Here is a 23,578-nt window from a genome sequence, read left to right as displayed (position 1 = left end):
CAAACAAATTCTTATAATAAAATCAATCAATCAAAATAATAAGAATAATTAAATGACACAATGAAAAGTTACGTTAAGATAAAATAACAAGAAGTGCAACACAAAATTAAAGGGAGGTGCTGGAATATTGGCTTTAAGCTACCACCTCTCTCAGTACACGCTAACGTCTAGCCGGGAGGAGTGATAACTGCGAAAGCACTAAATATTCTGAGGTCTGAGGTCGTGGCGACCCCAGACATCAAGTAGTATGGGGGGGGCGAGTGCAGGTGCAGCCAGGCCGGCGACCAATCAGCGGAGCCGGTAGCGATCAACAGGTAGTTTGGCGGTTTGAGTCTGAACAGGTGTCCCTGGCTGCAACGTTTTGCGCTCTGGCAAACCTTGCTGGTGTTGTTGTCGTTGTTGGACATTTCTTCCACAGTAGTTTTATATAATTCCAACGACGTAATTGTGGAGGGAAGAGCAGGCTCAATCTCTTGAAGGAGATTATCGTCACAGTACATACACATCAAAATGGATATCATCAGTGGCATATGCTAAATTGGTCAACAAAAGAATTGCCTTTAGAAACTTGTGTAAGGAATCGTTCAGAACCTCGTTTACCACTTATGTTGGACCAATCCTGGGGTATGCAACTCCAGCCTGGATTCCATACCTAGTTAAACACAAGGAATAATCACTATGTTCAAAATAGTAACAGGAATCGATAAAATTGATAGGGAAGAATTCCTGAGACCTGGAACTTCAAGACCAAGAGGTCATAGATTTATACTAATGAAACAAAGCTGCCGGAGAAATATAAGAAAATTCACTTTTGTAAACAGAGTGGTAGACGGTTGGAACAAGTTAGGTGAGAAGGTGGTGGTGGCCAAAACAGTCAGTAATTTCAGAGCATTATATGACAAAGATTGCTGGGGAGATGGGACACCACGAGCGTAGCTCTCATCCTGTAAGTACACTTAGGTAATTACACTTAGGTAATTACAAGGCAAATTTAGAGAAGATTCAGAGGTATGCCACCAGACTAGTCCCAGAACTGAGGGGTATAAGCTACGAGGAAAGGCTATGGAAGCTAAACCTTACGTCCCTGGAAAACAGAAGAGTAAGGGAACACATGATAACTACCTACAAAATTCTCAGGGGAATTGACAGTGTGGACAAAGACAAACTATTTCCCATGGGTGGAACATGAACAAAGGAACGCAGGTGGAAACTTAATACTCAAATGAGCCACAGAGACATTATAATTTTTTCAGTGTCAGAGAAGTTAACAAATGGAATGCATTAGGCAGTGATGTGGTGGAGGCTGACTCCATACACAGTTGCAAATGTAGATTTAATAGAGCCCAATAAGCTCCAGAATCTGTACACCAAATAAGTGTATGGAGCACCACTTGGCAAATGGAATTTAATGTGAATAAATGCCATGTTATGGAATGTGTAATAGGAGAGCATAATCTCCACACAACCTATTAATTATGTGAGAAATCTTTAAAGAATTCTGATAAAGAGACCTAGATGTGGTCTAGATAGAAAACTATCACCTGAGGACCACATAAAGAACATCATGTGAGGAGCCTATGCTACACTTTCTAACTTCAGAATTGCTTTTAAATACATGAATGGCAAAATACTAAAGAAATTGTTTATGACTTTTGTTAGATCAAAGCTGGAATATAAAGGGGTTGTATGGTGCCCATATCTTAAGAAGCACATCTACAAACTGCAAAAAGGTGCAAAGGCATTTAATTAAATTGCTCCCAGAACCGAAGGGCAAGAGATATGAGGAGAGGTTAGAGGCATTAAATATGCCAAAACAAGAAGATAGAAGAAAAAGAGGCGATATGATCACTACATACAAAATGGTAATAGGAATTGATAAAATTGATATGGAAGAAATCCCGAGACCTAGAACTTCAAGAACAAGAGGTTATAGATTTAAGCGAAAACAGAGAGAGAGAGAGAGAGAGAGAGAGAGAGAGAGAGAGATATATATAGATATAGATATATATATAGATATAGATAGATATAGATAGATATAGATAGATATAGATAGATATAGATAGATATAGATATAGATAGATATAGATATAGATAGATATAGATATAGATAGATATAGATAGATATAGATATAGATATAGATAGATATAGATAGATATAGATATAGATATAGATAGATATAGATAGATATAGATAGATATAGATAGATATAGATATAGATAGAGAGATTGAGGGGAGGGGGGGGAGAGAGAGATGGAATGAGACAGGAGGGAGGGAGAGAAAGGTGGAGAGGGTGGGAGGGGCTTATGTTGGGGAAAGAGGGGGTGCAGAGAATGGAAAATGGGAGGAGAGAGGAAAAGAGGTGAGGAAAGAGGAGGGGGGGGGGGAAGAGACCTGGGCATTGATGGGTACCTCATCTATTATGAATTTGTGTGTGTGATGTATGTATGTATCTATATTTTGGTATCAGGCTTAGACGTAGGTTATTTAATATGGCAGAAAGGGGGTGAGATCAGTCATTCTAGCAGGAATCCTCTCTATTTGTTCTTATATTCTTCTTCACTTGAGAAGGAAATTGAGCCTTAACAGTGTGTTAGATGGTTGAACTAACACCTGGTTATATTCTACCATCTTCAAGACGTGACGTCCAACTTACTGCTCCATCCACCATAATAATATAGGAAGTACGGCAGTGAGCCTGTTGGCCCATGTGACACCTTACTACACCCAAATCTGTTATCTATTCACTTGCTCCAGCTAAATTGTATTCACTTCTACTCTGCCTTTGAAAATGTTGATTAGCATCAATGAAACACATCTCTTAGCATAAGGCTACCTTGTGATGTTTTTGGGGCTCAACGACCCTGTGGCCCGGTCCTCGATCAGGCCTGGCTATAGGCCTTTAGGCTATACTAAACTGTAAAGTGAACTTTGTAAGAGTTAATTTTTCAAAACCATCAGTAGTTTTTAGTCTTTCCTATCTATAGTTTTTTGTCTTCAGCCACGTTATTGTGACTCATCGGTTGTCCTCGCATCTTAATTTTTCAACTTCCTTCTCAAGTGAAGAACGTCATAAGAAATATAGAGAAGAGTTGTACTAAAATCAATGATCTCACTCTGCCATATTCAATAGCATATGTATATTTGTGTATATGAATGTTTGAAACCTGCAATATTGACAATAAGAGGGCATCAATTTAAGACTTAGGATACCAATTTGCCAAACAAATACTTATGTGAACAGAGTTGTAGAAAAATGGAATAAATGAAATGAAAAGGTAGAGGATGTCAAATTGCTTCATAAGCTAGAAAACAGCATTGTAAGATGGGCAGGATGCTATGTACCTAGCTAATGTTGTGGCTACACATAAGAACATAAGAATGAAGGTAACTGCAGAAGTCCTATTGGCCTATACGAGGCAAATCCTATTTATATCCACCCACTCTCGTTCATACATATAGTGTGTCCAAACTACGCTTGAAACAATCAAAGGACCCCACTTTTATTTTGTTACGCAGTAAAGGGACCCCACTTCTATTATGTTACGCAGTAAAATGGATAATTGCTTTGGTAATTATAGATACCAAAGTCACCAAAGGATCATATATCTTGGGCACAATAAGAAAAACCTTTCCCATGCTACCTAGGCCAACCTCAAAATAGCATTTCATTATAATGATGGAGAAATGCTTACTGGTAATGAACAAATTTGTGACGTTTGAGACCCAAATTGTAATGTGCAGCAGTTATATGGTGCCCATATCTCAAAAAGCATATTATTATATTAGAAAGGATGAAAAGATATACTGTTAAATGGCTCCTGGACACGGAACATAACAGCTATGAGGAGAGGCTGCAGGTGTTAGATTGGAAAAGTGACGGTAGAAGGGTTAAATTACCGTAAATGAGAAGGTAGTGTATGCTAACACCATCTGAAGCTTCAAAACTATGACAGGCATTATAGGGAAGATGAGACATGATGAGCATATCTCTCCTTCCTAAACTTGATTTGGGTAATGTCACTCAGGTAATTTTACACATAGAAATTCATACATAAATATGACATATACAGTACATGCACATATACAAATTTCATAAAAAAGCTGCCATATGTACAATAATTAGATATTTCTGTTTGCAAATCTGACGTTAATCTGTGTTACAGAAGGGAAGCCTAGAAAGTGAAATTATGGAACTCAAGTCCCAAACGGCCAGTTACCGAGACCAGGTGTGTGCACTACAGTCACAAGTGACGTCGTTGTCGAACCAGAACACAGTCATGTCCCAGCATAATGCAAAGTTGCAAGGGGAGAATGCTCGCCTGCAAGTGGAGAACACAACACTACAGTCACAGTCAGCATCGCTCATAGCTCAGAACTCTGCTTTACAGTCGTCTGCCACTCAAAGTGATGCTGAAAAGGAGAAGGTTAGTTTATTGTAGTATTTAGAATAAATTACGAATACAAATTTATCTCTTAAGATTGAAGTAAAATCATTTCTCGTAAGCTTGCTTTAGTTTAGTCAGTAACTTAGGCTATATAGTACTGTATATAAGTTGTTTATAGCCTTTAAGAGCAGTTGCGAGTTCATTGTCTTAGCAATGGCGCTTTAATTCATAGTGCCACCAAACTCAGTGATGTATGCTGTACCTATTTAAAACCATACTCTAGCTATATGGATCTTGATCCGTGGACTCCCATGCATGTGAGGCCGACACTCAATCAAGTGTTTATTTTCAGGGAAGTGTGGATGACAATTATTAATATAGTAATTCCATAGGTGCGTCGTTCTTGTGATGAACGTGGCAGTCGGCTCAGTCAGCTCGTGTCTGATCATGAGGCTCTCCAGCGTCTTCACCAGCAGTTGACCAGAGAATATGACAGTCTTATACTGGAGCACAATAATCTCAAAACAACTCACAGAAGCCTAAAACAAGAGCAGAAGGAGTTGAAGGTTAGTCTGTTCACAAAATTAAATATTTGACATAAATACTTGCATAGTGCAGAACAACTTGAAAATTCCAAACTACATTGGTTCCAGAGCTATTCCAAGGTTTTATATACGGGTAACATGCAATTTGTTTTGTTCAGCTCAATATTCCCCTCCCCACTTCACAAAATTTAAAATGTGGATATTGATGATAAAATTCTCTCAAATTATGCCTTCCTATTTATGTCTAGAGAATCAAGGTCCAGCTCTAGAGCCCTACCTCACAGCTATTGTACCTAATGCGTTTATACCTCTTGTGATTTCCAGTATGCTGTCATACTTGCTCTTGAAACTGTGAATAATGGTTGCTTTCATAAACTTGATTCTGGCTCTTTTTTTCCTGTCTCCCTTCCTCCCTTGTGTATCATTCCTATTGTCTTCAAATATTTCCTTATTTCTCTGGCTCATCTGGTTCCAGATGGTCCAAACTTCAATCCATGTCTCTTCATTTTGTTGTCCCTTCACAACCTAGAAAGCAGCATCTGAATCCACTTGATGTACAGTACTGTACTTCTTTTGCTATCTTGTACATTTTGATCATGCTGTATAATAATACGTATCTTGCTACAGTTTACTGAACACAATTTTAATTTTTTCATGTTTTGTGCTAATCAGATTAGATATGGTTTATTTTGTGAGCTGTGCTAATTCAAATTTTTAATTATATATTGGCAGGAACGGCAGAGTAATATGTCGGCTAGTGAAGATGAACTCCTCAAACTTCGAGAAGCCTTGGAGGACGAAATGTCTAAACTTAAAGTTGATTCTACCTCACTGGCAAACTTGCGAAGTGAGCACTCTAGGCTCAAGGTAGAGTATGTTTGCCTTTTGTCTTCCTAATTCTGGCGGATTTTTATCTTGTCCGTTCCACAGATGGTTATATTTCTGCCAATTTGTTTCTGGTCAATGTAAATTTAATCTGTTGTAAGTATTTTGAGTTAAAGCCCCATCCTTCCTTACCCCGTCCCATCCCAAATCTTTTTCCTGACCACTTCCCAGTGTTATATAGACTAATGGCTTGGCACTTTCCCTTGCTATTTTTATTATTATTATTATTATTATCGCTCATTAATTTAGGTTAGTTCTGTATTGTGACCATACTTTGGTAAATATTTCAAAATAAATAAACTGTTACATTATTTTGTGATGTCAAACAAAATAATTATTTTATCTATATTTTGCCCTCCTGATTAGGAGAAATGGAGGTCTGTATTTCACATTGTTTGTATAGCAATGTATTGTCCACCAGCATAATACAGTGTTATAATTTGACTATACAGATAATATGCCTATACTGTATTTGCCTACCATAGTACAGTTCAAGCATATGTTGTAAAAATTCAGTGATAGTTGTAGTTATGCATATTGATATTTAATAACTTTTATGTCGGGGAACACACTAGATATTTTTGATGTGCTCTCGTCGCATGTCCTCTCAAACTCTATTCATATTTTATCTGGATAATAAGTATGACAAAAATTCTGTTTTGTTAATGTTTAGTAATATTTATGAATTCTGATTACATTTTTCATCAAAATTATGGTAAATTTTGTATGCATAATTATTTGTGAACAATTTTTTAACACTGGAATGATTGTCTTACTTCCTTGAATGTGTGAAAATGTATAATAATAGAAAAGATAAATGCAATTTTGTAATAAAATAGCTGATATCAAGCGAGGTTGTCAGATAAGCTTAATGCAATCTTTTGTAGATTTTGCATCGATACTGATAAGTAAAATATGCATGTTCATAATGATGATTGATTAATTACTGCATTAATTTTTATTTTAGGATGACTTTCGAAGCTTATTCTCTGCAAATGAGAAGTTACGAACAGAGTACAAGTCACTACAGAGCGATTATAAAGCTGTCAAAACGGAGAACAACACTGTGAAACTTCGATTAACAGAGCTTCGGGGAGAACTAAACGATGCTCGAGATCAGATGGCAGCTTTAGATGTTGAAGTGTCAAAGCTCACCAACAAATGTCAGGTATTACACACAGAGATCACACTAATGTGATGCATCAAATGAACAAATCCACAAGGAATGTGACGAGGATTTGAACCTGAATCGACTGTCGTAGCTCAGTTGATTAAGGCAGTGTCTGGGATGCTCCCGGACGCAGGTTTGAATCCTCGTCACGGCCCTTGTGGATTTGTTCAATGTCAGGTATACTTCATATAGTAACAGCAGGCTGCTTATAGGACCTTGATCCTGTCACCAGGCTGTATTAGCTTGGGAAAATTCAAGCACAACACTCTTAAATATTATTGTTACATAATAATAGTAACATAATGATGAAAAGTTACAATAACGTGGCTGAAAAATGTTGACCAAACCACATATTAGAAATTGAAGAGACGACGTCGTTTTGGTCCGTCCTGGACCATTTGTCAAGTTGGCCCGTCTTATACCATTGTCAAGTTGGCCCATCTTAGACCATTGTCAAGTTGGCCCATATTAGACCATTGTCAAGTTGGCCCATCTTAGACCATTATCAAGTTGGCCCATCTTAGACCATTGTCAAGTTGGCCCATCTTAGACCATTATCACAGTCAACTTAATGATGGTCCAGGCTCTTCAATTTCTAGTGTGTGGTTTGGTCAACATTATATATTATTATTTAAATGCAACAGTATGTGAAATAATTACGGTAATGTTCACTTACAAATATACATTAGCTATATTACACTGTATACTATTACATACATGAAATGGTATTGCTATACTATTTCACATTCAAGCCACACACTTTCAAGTGTGTGGCTTGGTCAACATAGTATTGCAATAGTTTGTTATATGGCCACTAATCATGCACAGAGAAAAGAAATCTGTGGAGAAATCTCAAGAATAACAAGTGGGCAGGTCTTAAAATGAATGTGTTTATTGTTTTGTAATAATGTTCAGAGTTATTGACATGCTGTTAATTAATTACAGGAAAGCTGCTGAGAATTTAAGTGTTTATTCAGTAATATATGAGCTTGAGTTTATTATTAATGGATACAGTGTATAACTACAAATACCTGAAACTAATCTTCAAATTACGTATCTTGGAATTGTCACATACTTGAGGAAATGTGTTTATTATACAATATACAGTAGTAGAATTGCATAAATGTATTTGTCCTACTTCAAGAAAATTTTAATACAAATTGCCCTTTTAAATATTCATTTTTATATAAAACATATATAAACTGTAATGCCAAAATTTCATTCAAAGTTGTTAAGTATTTCCTCAAAGAAGAAAAAGTTACTGTATAAGATAATTAATGTTTATATGTTTCAATAAGATCAGGTGATTGAGACTGATGGTATATTGTAATGTAGAAATGATTTTACCAACCACGGTTTTGCTTTTGTAGGTGCTTCAGACCTTGAATATAACGCTTGAGGAGGACAGACGGTCACTTATGTCTCAAGTGTCACTTCTGTTGACCCAATACCATGATCTCCTAACCCAAACACTGGAAGACAAACAACATTTCCACCAAGAAGAGAAAAATTTCACGTAAGTCTTCCTCTGTTAGTTTGCTAGGATTTTTATGTCTCCTATAATTATGTAAAACATTCATAGCTGTTTCTCATAAAAATTGAAATATTCTTTCCATATGTGTTTATTACAAGGCCATGAATGAATTTTAATTCTTGTAGTGATAAACTGAATAATCTACGACGAGGAAAGGAGAAATTAGAGGAGAAGATCATGGAGCAATACCGACGCATGGACAACTCTCCGTCTAAGAAGTAAGGGAAAATTAGTTATGATAAATAATGGTGGCGGGCAAGCCACCGTTGCCTTATATTGACGGATGGTTGTGTTTGGCATTATACTGTGGGTAATAGATACTGTTTTAATAGTTGTCAAGCTATGGTAACATGGCACAGAACAGCTATTTAGAAGAATGATGATTGTAGTCTGATTTGGACATTGTGCATAAATGTTGAAAGAATAGGCAGTAAAGATGCCAGGTGGGAGAGGTTACCTGTTGTTTGTACATGCTGTATATACATAAATATATTGGTCATTCTCGTAAGTAACTAGAGTACTAGTACTTCTTATTTCCACAATTTGTATTGAGTGAAGCAAGGTAAATACCAGGGCCATCTTAATACCATTATGGGCCCCCTGGGCACACCAGTATGCTGGGGCCCCTACGCCAACCATTCATAGGAATAAAAAGTAAATGGTCGATAATATTAAACATATTTATTTTATTAGCACTTCAACAAAACTGGTGTTAAAACATCAAAAGCTTGCTGTAGATCAGCAACTAATCAATATGATAAACATTTGAACAATACACAAGGTTTGAAAAATACAATAATACTCAGTAAGCTACACAGAGTAGATGGCACAATATGAAATTACTATGAACTTCTTAGTATTGCAGCATTTCTTTTCAGAAAATTGCTTTATTATTGGCTTGAAGTTATTGGTCTTCAGGATGTCATTTTCCATGCACATGAGTGAAAGCCAGTTCAAACAATGCTGCCCCACTGTGCTATGAAGCTGATTTTGTATAAGTTTCAATCTTGAAAAAGAACATTCTCCTGTACAGTTGGTCACCATTCCACACATTTTGAGATGTTCTTCCAAGAGAGGGTCAAATTTACTCGGCAGCTCTTGTTCTCCACGAAATGGCAAGCCTCTGGAGGCAAGAAAGTGAATTACAGAAACCACACCTGTCATGCACTTTCAAGTTCTTCTCCATTTTCATGTTCTACAATAACATTGTTGTGCTTTCAGTCATTGAATCCCAATGTAGCAAAGGGAGATTCTTTCTTGGACAATAGGCGATATTCAAAGAAGTACAAACAACCTTGGAATGGTAAATAGAGTAGCCATTCATGTTTTACATACTCACCATTCTGCTACTCACATTGTTTGATAAATACCTTGCCTTCATATTCTCTACTCCAGCTGTTTTATACACTGCATGAGTTTGAAAGGTTGCTATCATGATTGTAACATGATGAGGACCCAATACGAATCCAGTAATCTATCATGTTAGTATCATTAATGTTTCATAGCCCTGGATCTGTCACTTGGATTGCAAACTCCTTCACTGTTACACATTTAGGTATTTCCTCTTGTAAAATATCACCAGCAGCAGCAACAGGCAATGATGGAATGTCTGCTGAAACTGGATGATTGAAAGCAGGAATGGATGTAGATGTGGATGCTGTATCTGAAGGAACAGTACTAGTGGCTGACATTGCAGGAGTGGATGCTTTATCTGAAGGAATGGTATGAGTGGCTATCATTGCACCTGTGTTGAGCCACAATGTTAATTTTGAGTTTTCCTATTTTCTCCTTCTCTACAGCTTTCTTCCTCTTCTGTGCTCCACTCAAAACATTAGGCTTCATTTCTGCTGAAAGAGTTATTCACCTCGAAATATATATCTTAAATATTTAATATTTAGTCCCACACCAGGATGTAGGGTTATATTATAAGTGTACTTGCAACAAGACCAAAATATTTAAACATTCTACTTCCATAATGAACATGTCCTATGCTCGTGACGGCCCCTATGCTCATGGTGGCCCCCGGGCAGGTGCCCATTGGGCCCATGCGGTAAGACGGCTCTGGTAAATACATTACCTAAATGCACATTAGTATGGTAAATCCTAGTGTGTTACTAATGATGATAGTGAATTTAGAGATTTTCATTTCTTAGTGAAATCAGTGGCCTGTCCAGTAGTTGTTTTGGTGTAGCTGTAAACTTTTAACACATGAAGAGATTTAGGTGTTTGGTCCATGCTGTAAGGGAGGGAGTAGGGGGGGGGGAATTATCAGGGGGAAGTGCCAAGCCATTACGACTATATAGCACTGGGAAAGGGTCAGGATTAGGATTTGGGATGGGACGGGAGGGAAGGGAATAGTGCCCAACCACTAGGACAGTCGGGGATTGAACGCCGACTTCATGAAGCGAGACCGTTGCTCTACCATCCAGCCCAAGTGGTTGGACACCAGGGAGTGGTTGAGAATTTTCTCAGAGAGTGACAGTGGTTGAGAATTTTCTGTTGTGCTATCATTCAACAATTAGCACTCCATTAATAATTGTGTTAGCCATATGAAGTTAGAGCGCACTTGTCACATACCATATATTTATTTTCAAACACTGGTTTTGTTCATTCATACAAGTGAAAACATTGTTCAACTAATGTTTTAAACTTTCTGTATCCACTGACAACTGAAACTAGGTAGTCAGTGACTGAAATGTTTGGGAAGGAATTGAATGCATTAACTGATAAATGAGAGTTTCCTACACACATTATGGTGTTGCTAGTTAAATTTTATTTTGACTGCTACATTGCTGCTATTATCTAAGGTAATATTCTCATATTAAGCATTTTGTGGCTTGCTGCTGGGGATGCAGTGAAGGGGTTGTAGATATTTGCTGAAATGCTGCTGCTTTCTCTTCAATAATTAAGTAACTAGGAACTTAACCTTACTTTTGTTGCAGATTTAGTTTTTACAAATTAACCCAAAGTCAGTCACTTTTTTATTAGTGAGAAGACAAGATGACTTGTGTGAGGTAAACCTGTAGCTGCCCTAAATTTAGTTTAATTTTTCAATGATTTTAGTGTAGACTTGCATCATACTATATTACCTTTGCCAGAGACTAACATTATCCTCGGCACAAACTTGGTCTGAAGAGTTTGATAATCTTTTTAAGAGTGATGTTTAGTGTTGGATCTAAGAAGGAATATTCCTCCTGATAGGTTGTCACCGGGCTGTGTGCCGTATTCGTAAGTAACATGGGAGATGTTTAGTAGGCTCAGTGTTGCAACCATGTTATGTTACTACTGATTCTCGTCTTAAGATTCAATGCATGTAGTATTCATTGATTCTTGTAAGTGATGATTATACATCAAGTAAAAAGTATATGGTATGTTGTACTTGCTAAGTATGTTAATGTCAGAATTCCAAAAACCTTTGTAATACGAACTTGAAGGAGATATTTGTTTGAAAAGAAAACAGAATGTTTAGTGTATTAAATGCAGTACTGTGAAATATTCTCAATTATGTTAAATTAAATTATTGTTACGTTAAAATGTTTCCTTGAACGACACATGTAGAATCAGTGGTAATGTACAAACTTGTAGTTTCACCTTTCATCTGTTTTCTTCAATGTACCCCAAAATCTGGACTATTTATAATTGAGCCTCTGAATGTTGTAACTTTCTGACTTTTTGGAATTACTAGTGGTTAACGCTTGACATAAGGCAAATGTGCTCAAATCTGTTTCTCTATCGAAGTGATTTTGCCTTGTACATCTGTAGTGTAGTTGTAGGGACAGCATGGTCAAAGCAATGTGATTCTCTACTCCTAATGGCTGTAATTAATAGCACTTCTTTACAATGTTATTTCCATTTGTTAAAGGCAAAATTTAGAAATGTTTATACGTTTTTGTAAGATTTTCAGGAAAACCTTTTTTTTTATCATAAATTTGCAGTGCTAGTTGGTTCATTGTTATTTTTTTTACTGCAATTTGAAGTGAGTTCAAATGTTCTGTTGGTTGTTTGAGTGTGTTCTTGTGTATGTGTAATTACCTAAGTGTAGTTACAGGATGAGAGCTACGCTCGTGGTGTTCCGTCTTCCCAGCACTCTGTCTGTCATATAACGCTTTGAAACTACTGACGGTCTTGACCTCCACCACCTTCTCCCCTAACTTGTTCCAACCATCTACCACTCTGTTTGCGAAAGTGAATTTTCTTATATTTCTTCAGCATCTGTGTTTAGCTAGTTTAAATCTATGACCTCTTGTTCTTGAAGTTCCAGGTCTCAGGAAATCTTCCCTATTGATTTTATCAATTCCTGTTACTGTGTGTGTGTGTGTACTCACCTAGTTGTGTTTGCGGGGGTTGAGCTCTGGCTCTTTCGTCCCGCCTCTCAACTGTCAATCAACAGGTGTACAGATTCCTGAGCCTATTGGGCTCTATCATATCTACACTTGAAACTGTGTATGGAGTCAGCCTCCACCACATCACTTCCTAATGCATTCCATTTGTCAACCACTCTGACACTAAAAAAGTTCTTTCTAATATCTCTGTGGCTCATTTGGGCACTCAGTTTCCACCTGTGTCCCCTTGTGCATGTGCCCCTTGTGTTAAATAGCCTGTCTTTATCTACCCTATCAATTCCCTTCAGAATCTTGAATGTGGTGATCATGTCCCCCCTAACTCTTTTGTCTTCCAGCGAAGTGAGGTTTAATTCCCGTACTCTCTCCTCGTAGCTCATACCTCTCAGCTCGGGTACTAGTCTGGTAGCAAACCTTTGAACCTTTTCCAGTTTAGTCTTACCCTTGACTAGATATGGACTCCATGTTGGGGCTGCATACTCCAGGATTGGCCTGACATATGTGGTATACAAAGTTCTGAATGATTCTTTACACAAGTTTCTGAATGCCGTTCGTATGTTGGCCAGCCTGGCATATGCCGCTGATGTTATCCTCTTGATTCGTGCTGCAGGAGACAGGTCTGGCGTGATATCAACCCCCAAGTCTTTTTCTTTCTCTGACTCCTGAAGAATTTCCTCTCCCAGATGATACCTTGTATCTGGCCTCCTGCTCCCTACACCTATCTTCATTACATTACATTTGGTTGGGTTAAACTCTAACAACCATTTGTTCAACCATTCCTTCAGCTTGTCTAGGTCTTCTTGAAGCCTCAAACAGTCCTCTTCTGCTTTAATCCTTCTCATAATTTTAGCATCGTCCGCAAACATTGAGAGAAATGAATCGATACCCTCCGGGAGATCATTTACATATATCAGAAACAAGATAGGACTGAGTACAGAGCCATGTGGGACTCCACTGGTAACTTCACGCCAATCGGAGGTCTCACCCCTCACCGTAACTCTCTGCTTCCTATTGCTTAGGTACTCCCTTATCCACTGGAGCACCTTACCAGCTACACCTGCCTGTTTCTCCAGCTTATGTACCAGCCTCTTATGCGGTACTGTGTCAAAGGCTTTCCGACAATCCAAGAAAATGCAGTCCGCCCAGCCCTCTCTTTCTTGCTTAATCTTTGTCACCTGATCGTAGAATTCTATCAAGCCTGTAAGGCAAGATTTACCCCTCCCTGAACCCATGTTGGCGATTTGTCACGAAGTCCCTTCTCTCCAGATGTGTTACCAGGTTTTTTCTCACGATCTTCTCCATCACCTTGCATGGTATACAATTCAAGGACACTGGCCTGTAGTTCAGTGCCTCTTGCCTGTCGCCCTTTTTGTATATTGGGACCACATTCGCCGTCTTCCATATTTCTGGTAGGTCTCCCGTCTCCAGTGACTTACTATACACTATGGAGAGTGGCAAGCAAAGTGCCTCTGCACACTCTTTCAGTATCCATGGTGAGATCCCATCTGGACCAACAGCCTTTCTAACATCCAGATCCAGCAGGTGTCTCTTGACCTCCTCTCTCGTAATTTCGAACTCTTCCAAGGCCGCCTGGTTTACCTCCCTTTCTCCTAGCACAGTGACCTCACCTTGTTCTATTGTGAAGACCTCCTGGAACCTCTTGTTGAGTTCTTCACACACCTCTCTGTCATTCTCTGTATACCTGTCCTCGCCTGTTCTAAGTTTCAATATCTGTTCTTTCACTGTTCTTTTCCTTCTGATGTGACTGTGGAGTAGCTTTGGTTCGGTCTTGGCTTTGTTTGCTATATCATTTTCAAAACTTTTCTCTGCTTCTCTTCTCACCCTGACGTACTTATTCCTGGTTCTCTGATATCTCTCTCTGCTTTCTGGTGTTCTGTTATTCCGGAAGTTCCTCCACGCCCTTTTGTTCAGTTTCTACACTTCCATACATGCCCTATTATACCATGTGTGTGTGTGTGTGTGTGCGTATTTTCTTATTTCACTGTGTATGCATGGAGGGAAAAACTTGCGAGCTCTTGGGGCTTGTCCTCTAGAGTTATTAACATCTGGCAAAACACATTCCCAACCCTACATGACTCTTTTTCTTATAACATTTGAATTTCATCTTGTGTGGAGGGTGCCCCATGCTCATGTGGGTTGGTATATAGATACATACATGTGTACATATGTATGGATTCACATGTGCCTTTTTAGGTCTTATCTATTCGTACAGTACTTGCCGGTAGGGAGGATTAGCTTCTGGAACCTTCCACCACACTTTTGGGTTACTAGTTCGACATGCTCCGCTTCCTTATATCTACTTATAAAGTGGATTGAATTTGCCTCGAATGCTTCTTCCTGCAGTTCATTTTATCGGTTTACTACTTGTACAGTAAAGGGCTTTGTACTTCCTTACATCCCTCTTGCTTAGTTATATTTCCAGTTTCCACTTGTAATCTCAAGACCAACATTTTTTCATCTGGAAGAGTGTCATTGGTCATTGTACAATTAGTCAGTGTTTTAGAGTACAGAATATTGTACATTATGAACATTTCTTTTGCTATTAGTCTTGATGCAAGTCTCTGAACTTTCTGAATGTTATTTCTGGGGGGAGCCCCGTCGGCTCCCCGGAGCTATCCCAGGCTGATATGCTAATGTCAGACTTTGGCATCTGTCATGTGTATGGAGTTCTTAGGCCTACCAGGGACCACGGCCAGAATCGAGCCCCCTCAGAGAGGCAAGGAGAGCAATGGCCTATAGAAACCTCCATGTGGTTGGAAGCATTCTGTCTGCCATCGACCGGATTAGGCACCCAGAAAGGTAAGGGCCCCAAAACAAACCCCTATTTTGGTTAAAATTGCTACCAAAAGCCGAACTAGTGGATAGAACTCCCCAACAGAAAACGACCAAACTAGTATGATGTCACACGTCGCCGCGCCACTGTCTGTGCAGCTCCCCCCTCCCCGGGAGGGGAAAGGAGGAGCCCCAGACCCTTCACGCCGGCTACCCACACCTCAGTTCTTGAGGCTGATGCTATCGGCAGAGGGGTCGTGTGCTCTAGCTCCAGTGTCTTTACAGTACTGTGCTTCGTGTGTGGTGTTTGTTTCCAGGGGTGCGAGAGCCAGGAGTTATCTTCAGTACAGTACTTGGGCTGCATGCACCTAGGGCTACCTTCCCTAGGTGCCCTGTAAGTACTGCCCTTGGGGCTTGGGGCCACCTTCTACAGGCTCCTCGGGATCTGCCTCTGCTGGTCTGTTCTACCGTTCGGTTTTCGGCCGCTCATTGGGATCTTGGGTGTTCTATTCTCCCTTGTTACCTGCAGGTAAGAGGCAGTTTGCACTGGTAGGGGCGCAGGGTGCTGTGCAGCTTCGTTTTTCCCGACATAGCGGCCGGCTCTGTTCCTTGGGGTTTGCTGTCCTCTTGTGGGGTTTTGTTTTTCTTTTTGTTTTTGCCTTGTGGGGGGTTCTGTCCTATTATTCCACTGGTGTTTGCCCTTCCACGGTTCTCCTCGGTGATGCCCCCTGCTAGGTTCCCGTGAGTGTACACGTTCCCTGGGGTTCAGCTTTAGAAGTTTGCTTGGTAGTTTTGGGTGCCGGTTAGCTGCACCCTGCCTGGGACTACCTGAGCGCGAATCCTATTATAGTAAACGCTCAGGACCCTGGGAATCCCCTGGGGGCGCGTGGGTCCGATGGATGTGACCCCGGAGTCCCCACTCGCTTCGTGCGAGTTTGAGGGTTGCTCGGTCCCCTTGTCTCGGGGTGACCCTCATTGTTTTTGCCTCTGCCACGCTGCCTGTTGGGTCGGTGACACTTTCGACCCTGAGTCCTGTGAGTGGTGCTGCTTGCTAGTGACTGAATTTACCCAATCCTCTAATGATTTTCTTCGGGTACAGGCGGCGCAAGCGTTGCAAGCTAGGTTTCTTCTGTTGCAACGCGCTCGGTTGGTTGCTCACCCGGATGCCCCGAGGCTGCCCCGCTTTGCTTTTTGAGACCCAGACTTGGGGGTGGGGGTCGCTTCGATCCTGGTTCAGTCCTCACCTCCTTGTCCTTCCCCTCCAGTTGTTGGTTCTGGTCTTCCCCCCCTCCCCTGCTTCTGGCCCCGAAACGTCTGAGGGTTTCAGAGTCGGGGCAGGGGTTCCTTGATCGCGTGACTCGAGCAGCTTCGGGGGATGCCCCTTCCAGGGGGGGGGCAGCGGAGGCTTCCGAGTTTTGTCTCTTGGCCAAAACTTCTGGATCTGACCAGTGGGCCCCCCTTCCTTCCGGCTTCTGCAGCTGCCCTGTCCTTGTCTTGTGGGGTCAGTGCTTGGGGAGATGACTCAGCCCCGGGTCCTGCTGTGGAGGACCTAGGGGCTGAGTAGGGGCTGACTTGGGGGCCTTGGGCCCCGCTGGACCCCTGCCTGGGTTTTTCTTCCCTCTGAGTGGTGCTTACTGCTATAAGGAGTGGGGTTTTCTTTTTCCCCCCTCTGCGTACGAGTAGGATTTGGTGTCGGCCCCCTCCCCGGGTTCAGTTCAGTGTTCCACCGGGTGCGTCGGTTCCATCTTTCCGGAGGTTTTCGGCTTATCGCATCCAACCTGGTGTGGTGCGGGTTGCCCTTGCAGCATACCTCCTGCATGACCCGGATTATGCATGGAGATGGATCCCTCAGAATTCAGGTTTGGGACTTTGTTCCCTTTCTGGCTCCGTTATGAGGTTCCAGAGTCTTCCTGGCTAGCGGATTGCCCCTTGTTTATTCTGGATGCCTGGCATTCCTTCTGTCGTTCCCACATGCTGGAGTGGCGGGAAGCTTCCACGGTGGTTCAGGTTTTCCTGGGGGGGGGGGGCAGTCTTGAGTACCTGAACGAGTGCTTGTTTGCCCCTGCCCTTTCACGTGATGTTGGCGTCGTTCAGCTCCATGTACAGCTTCCCTCCCTTTCGGTGACGCTTGTTGCAGAGGACTTCCTTGCCCGGGGCCTTTTGGCTTCGGCCTTGCGGTTCTTTTCCCTCCTGGAGCTGTCCTCGGATTGGCTTGTGGAGGATGTTAGGACGCTTGGGTCCATCCTGGGGTCTGGCGCCTTGTCCTCGGCGGCTCGTTCGTCGGTGGCTCGTTTGTTGGTGGTGTTGAAGCTGTTCGCGCCTTTTTTGCGGGATGCAGTTTCCCTGTTCTATGCTTCCTGACTCGCGTGTTGGCAGGCGGTGCTGGGTTCCTCTGTGGAATCTACTTGGGCTCTGGCTCTTAGGTTGTCGTTGCCTTTTTGTCCTCTGCTGTTTGAGGCATCTGCCGTAGCGCAGTTCATCCAGGCTGCTTTGTCTGCTTGTCGTCCGATGTCAGACTTGCTGGTTCTCCGTGGGTCCCACGGGGGTCTTCCCGAAGGGGTCGTTTCAGGGCTCGGTGTTCCTCTCGTCATGGTAGGCCACTGGTGTCAGGTTCGGGTTCGTCTCTTCCTTCAGTCCTGCCCTTGTCTGGTCAGTGTGGTGATTGCTCTGCACGGGGTTCTGGGTCACGTAAGGGGCGCCAACCCTTTCGCGGTTTGCCCCATTGACAGGGCGATGGGGGGGAGGCTTGTGCTGTTTGCTCACGCCTGGTCCCTCAATTCATGGGCCTATCAGGACCATCATCTTATGCCTAAAACTGTCGCTTCGTATCGTGCGGCGCTGGGGGAGCCGCATCAGCTTGCCTTCGGTATCGATGTTACGTCTGTGCCATTTTGCGAGCTGTCTCGTGTGTTGTTTCACCTCCGGCCTGCTCATATGCCGCCTGAGCCATCCTGGTCTTTGGGCAGAGTGCTCGCTTACCTCTCGTATCCTTATTTTGTCGTGGCCCCTTCGGTCCAGGATTATTTCTCCAAGGCTCTTTTCATGTTGGTATTGACCTCTGGGGGTCGGGTCGGGGAGCTTCATGCACTCCTCCGGCGCAAGGGTTTCTGCTCTTTCGGCCGTGGCGATCATTTTGTTCGTCTGCAGCCGTCTCCTTTTCTGGCGAAGAATGAGACTGCTGCGTTCCAGAAGGGTCAGTGGGTAGTTGATGCATGGTTGGTATGGCCGAGGGTGCATCATACTTTGTGTCCAGTTACGGCGCTTCGCCGTTATTTGCGCGTCACGGCTTCTGTGTCTGGAGAGGCGCTTTGGGTTGATCCGGTTTCCCTTCTTTCCTGTTTGCGGGTTCGGGTCTGCCAGGTCGTCTGCAGGGTTATCAAATTCAGACAACCTGCGGTCTATCCCCGTGCCCATGACGTCCGTAAGTTCACGGCCATTTTTGGGAGCATGTCTTGGTTGGATATTCGGGTGCGGGTTTTTTGGCGGTAAACAGGGGCACAGTGCAGGGAGTTAAACAGGGGCACAGTGCAGGGGTTAAACAGGGGCACAGTGCAGGGGGGTTAAACAGGGGGCACAGTGCAGGGGTTAAACAGGGGACACAGTACAGGGTTTAAACAGGGGCACAGTGCAGGGGGTTAAACAGGGGCACAGTGCAGGGGGTTAAACAGGGACACAGTGCAGGGGTTAAACAGGGGCACAGTGCAGGGGGTCAAACAGGGGCACAGTGCAGGGTTTAAACAAGGGACACAGTACAAGGTTTAAACAGAGGCACAGTGCAGGGGTTAAACAGGAGCATAGTGCAGGGGTTAAACAGGGGACACAGTACAGAGTTTAAACAGGGGACACAGTGCAGGGGGTTAAACAGGGGCACAGTGCAGGGGTTAAACAGGGACACAGTGCAGGGAGTTAAACAGGGGCACAGTGCAGGGGGGGCTAAACAGGGGCACAGTGCAGAGGGTTAAACAGGGGCATAGTGCAGGGTGATAAAGGATATTTCTTTATTCTGATGTAACCATTGAGGAAAATTTCACTTTGATCTTTTGAATATTTCACTTTGATTATTTGTTATATATGATAGATGTGAAGTATTGTTTAATACACAGCTAAGCAGGCCAGGTTGGGGGGGATTAAGTTAGGTTTGTTGTGCTTGAGGTACAGTAAAAACATGTACATCTTTTGTATTGTGGTTTTTAAGCCAGATTAGGATTTGATTGATTTAATTTTTCTTCGAGAGCTTGAACTGCATATATGTAATTTTCTGTAGTAAACTTGGTTGAGCACTCTTCATACATTGTTCACAGTTTGTTTACATAATTAACGGTAGCTCGGTAATTGTATGAATGAACTATGTTGTTTACCCTGTTGCATGCCCTGTGTATATGTCTTCTTTCTTGTAGAAGTGTTTGGAATTTGTATCTTAAAAAGCTTGGATAATGTAATTTATCATGTTTAATATCTCTATTCCTTTTTATTTACTTACAAACCCATTTAATAGTAACATTTGTGTTATAAATTTTCAGTAGTTTATGAAATATTACCCCAAAAGTACATTTATTTATGAATGTTTTGTCTGTTGTACACTTATATCATCCTAATGATAAATAAGCCAATGATGCTTTCATAAATTAATATTTTATAATACGTTATCAAATGCACTATATATTTTTAGGAAGGGCTTTGGCTCCAATCTAGTTCGTCGAGTGAGAAAAGCCGGGACTGAGCTCATCAACAAAGTGCCTCGGGTAAGTTAAAAAACTTAAACAGTTATGAAGACCAAACCACACACCAGAAGATGAGAAGACGACGGCGTTTTGGTCCGTCCTGAACCATTATCAAGTCGATTGTTTACCCCACACAATCAACTTGATAATGGTCCAGGACGGACCGAACGTCATCGTGTCATGTCATCTGGTTTAGCCTTCATTTCTTCAGCCACGTTATTGCAACTCATCGTCTGCACTTACACAGTTATGCATGTGAGGTACAGTAATTTGTTTTTGCTTATTAAGTCTTTGCAGATATGACCTGCTTCCTTCATTCATAGTTTCCTTATGTGATACCTAGGGAGGTCTCCGATTTATGTACTTATGACTTGGGAACATCTAGACTTACGGACAATTTCAAAATCCTCATTTAGGCCCTGATGTCCTACTGTACAAACTAAATCTAAAGTCCACACATAATGAAAAGTGCTTAAAATGCAGTTCCTTCATTGAGGAACGAGTCTCAATGGCTGATAACATTAAATAGCATATGGTTGGTTTACCTGTGCCTATGCATTATCACCTTTTACTGCCTCTTTGCACATCAAAAAGCATAAAATGAAACAAGCAAAATAGTTCTGTAATTTAAAGTAAATAAGTTTATATCACCTAAGGGGATTATTTACAGTATATATATATGCTGTACTGTATATCCCCTTAGATGACACTAGGGGATATATATAGGACATTTTTAATACAGTTTAGATTTCCTTTATGCACATTAATTTATTTTAAAATGTTACCTGTTTACTACTATTTCAAAGTTATTGAAAATTTGATAATAAAAATGAATTTTCTAATCATATGCTTTCGACTCAGACTGGTCGTTCAAGGTCTCGTGGCCGTGAAGAAGGAGGAGACAGTCCAGATTCCTCATCACTGGGGTCTTCATCACATGCCAATGATTCTCTAGATTCTGGCTCCGAGACTCGTCGATCATCACCCAATCTGCCACCTTCACCATCACATGAAGGGGAGGGTGGGGAACTAAGAACAACAAGAAATGGACAAACACCAAATCATTATAGAAAAAGTCTACCCCCAGCCATGACTGATTCTTATGTCTCCCAAATTCTCAGGTATGGGGTCTCATTATATTCATGCAAGTCACTCGGATTAGGATGTGATGTAAATATACTTTACATACTTAAATACTTCAAGTGGATGGCCTGTAGGAGAGGTTTTACAGTACTTCATAACCTGTCAGTTTTGTATGCTGATTAAACCACACACCAGAAGGTGAGGAGACGACGAAATTTCGGTCCGTCCTGGACCATTATCGACTTAATAATGGTCCAGAACGGAGCGAAACGTTGTCCTCTCCTCTTCTTCTGGTGTGTGGTTTCATCATCATATCTTCAGTCACGTTATTGTGACTCATCGTTTGCATTCAGCTTTGTACCGTGTACATTATTATACACATAATGATATGTTCCTATCAGTAGGTCATTATTCTCAACCCTACATACAGTATATTAAATTGATATTATTTGTATTATGATAGATTTATTCCTTCATTACGCCAGTAAAAAGTAGCAATAATTTATAGTATATATTTCACTTAATACACCACCACTACTACCACTACTCGAGGACGAACAGGTGCTGATACCAGACTGGTGGCGACACGGCGGGGAACCTTCCTAATTGTACTCACCTAATTGTTCTTGCGGGGGTTGAGCTTTGGCTCTTTGGTCCCGCCTCTCAACTGTCAATCAACTGGTGTACAGATTCCTGAGCCTACTGGGCTCTATCATATCTACATTTGAAACTGTGTATGGAGTCAGCCTCCACCACATCACTTCCTAGTGCATTCCATTTATTAACTACTCTGACACTGAAAAAATTCTTTCTAACGTCTCTGTGGCTCATCTGGGTACTAAGTTTCCACCTGTGTCCCCTTGTTTGTGTCCCACCCGTGCTGAAGAGTTTGTCTTTGTCCACCCTGTCAATTCCCCTGAGAATTTTGTAGGTGGTTATCATGTCTCCCCTTACTCTTCTGTTTTCCAGGGATGTGAGGTTCAGCTCCTTTAGCCTTTCCTCGTAGCTCAATCCTCTCAGTTCCGGGACGAGCCTGGTGGCATACCGCTGAATCTTCTCTAACTTTGTCTTGTGTTTAACTAGGTATGGACTCCAGGCTGGAGCTGCATACTCCAGGATTGGTCTTACATAAGTGGTATACAGGGTTCTGAAAGATTCCTTACACAAGTTTCTGAAGGCAGTTCTTATGTTGGCCAGTCTAGCATATGCCGCTGATGATATTCTTTTGATGTGGGCCTCTGGGGACAGGTTCGGTGTGATATCAACCCCCAGATCCTTCTCTCTATTTGACTCTTGCAGGATTTCCCCTCCCAGATGATACCTTGTGTTCAGCCTCCTGCTCCCTTCGCCTAATTTCATCACCTTACACTTTCCCGAGTTGAACTTTAGCAGCCATTTTCTAGACCATTCCTCCAGTTTATCCAGGTCATCCTGTTGTCTCTGTCTATCTTCATCCGTCTTGATTCTTCTCATAATTTTTGCATCATCAGCAAACATCGAGAGGAATGAGTCTATACCCTCTGGAAGATCGTTCACATATATTAGAAACAGGATGGGTCCAAGTACTGAGCCCTGTGGGACTCCGCTGGTGACATCTCGCCACTCTGATGTCTCCCCCCTCACCGTTACTCGCCGTTTCCTGTTGCTTAAGTACTCCCTTATCCACTGGAGCACCTTCCCTTTTACTCCTGCCTGTTGCTCCAACTTTTTTAACAGCCTTTTATGGGGTACTGTGTCAAAGAGGTACTGTGTCAATATTGCTTTATGGGATTTGTTAAAATCCTATACAGTACTGTAATTAGCTAAGTGTATTTACAGGATGAAAGCTATGCTCATGGTGTCTCATCTTCCCAGTACTCTTTGTCGTATAATGTTTTGAAACTACTGACAGTTTTGTCCTCCACCACCTTCTCACTTAACTTGTTCCAATCATATACCACAATTTTGCTAAAGAAAACTTCTAATATTTTTTTTGGGCACTTTTGTTTTCTTAGCTTGAATCTGTGTCCTCCTGTTCTTGAAGTTGCTGGTTTCAGGAATTCCTCTTTGCCAATTTGGTCGATTCCTGTTACAGTATTATTATGTAAGTGGTGATCATATCACCTCTTTTTCTTCTGTCT

At 41.6% G+C, this 23,578-nt stretch overlaps 1 protein-coding gene across 1 annotated transcript in view; it reads left to right on the top strand.

Annotated features, from left to right (window-relative positions):
- Positions 1-23,578, top strand: part of LOC123760269 (girdin) — a 167,659-nt gene that overhangs the window by 105,235 nt on the left and 38,846 nt on the right. The window contains exons 20-28 of the mRNA XM_069338200.1: positions 4,165-4,425; positions 4,779-4,952; positions 5,664-5,798; positions 6,784-6,984; positions 8,358-8,503; positions 8,647-8,739; positions 11,723-11,749; positions 20,324-20,396; positions 21,237-21,496. Of these exons, the coding sequence (XP_069194301.1) occupies positions 4,165-4,425; positions 4,779-4,952; positions 5,664-5,798; positions 6,784-6,984; positions 8,358-8,503; positions 8,647-8,739; positions 11,723-11,749; positions 20,324-20,396; positions 21,237-21,496 (1,370 nt within the window). The remainder of the gene's footprint in view (positions 1-4,164; positions 4,426-4,778; positions 4,953-5,663; positions 5,799-6,783; positions 6,985-8,357; positions 8,504-8,646; positions 8,740-11,722; positions 11,750-20,323; positions 20,397-21,236; positions 21,497-23,578) is intronic.

Source organism: Procambarus clarkii, chromosome 39 (genome assembly GCF_040958095.1).
Source record: "Procambarus clarkii isolate CNS0578487 chromosome 39, FALCON_Pclarkii_2.0, whole genome shotgun sequence".
Taxonomy (NCBI): domain Eukaryota; kingdom Metazoa; phylum Arthropoda; class Malacostraca; order Decapoda; family Cambaridae; genus Procambarus; species Procambarus clarkii.
The sequence above is the reverse complement of the archived record's forward strand: the minus strand, read 5'-3'. Positions and strand labels throughout refer to the sequence as shown.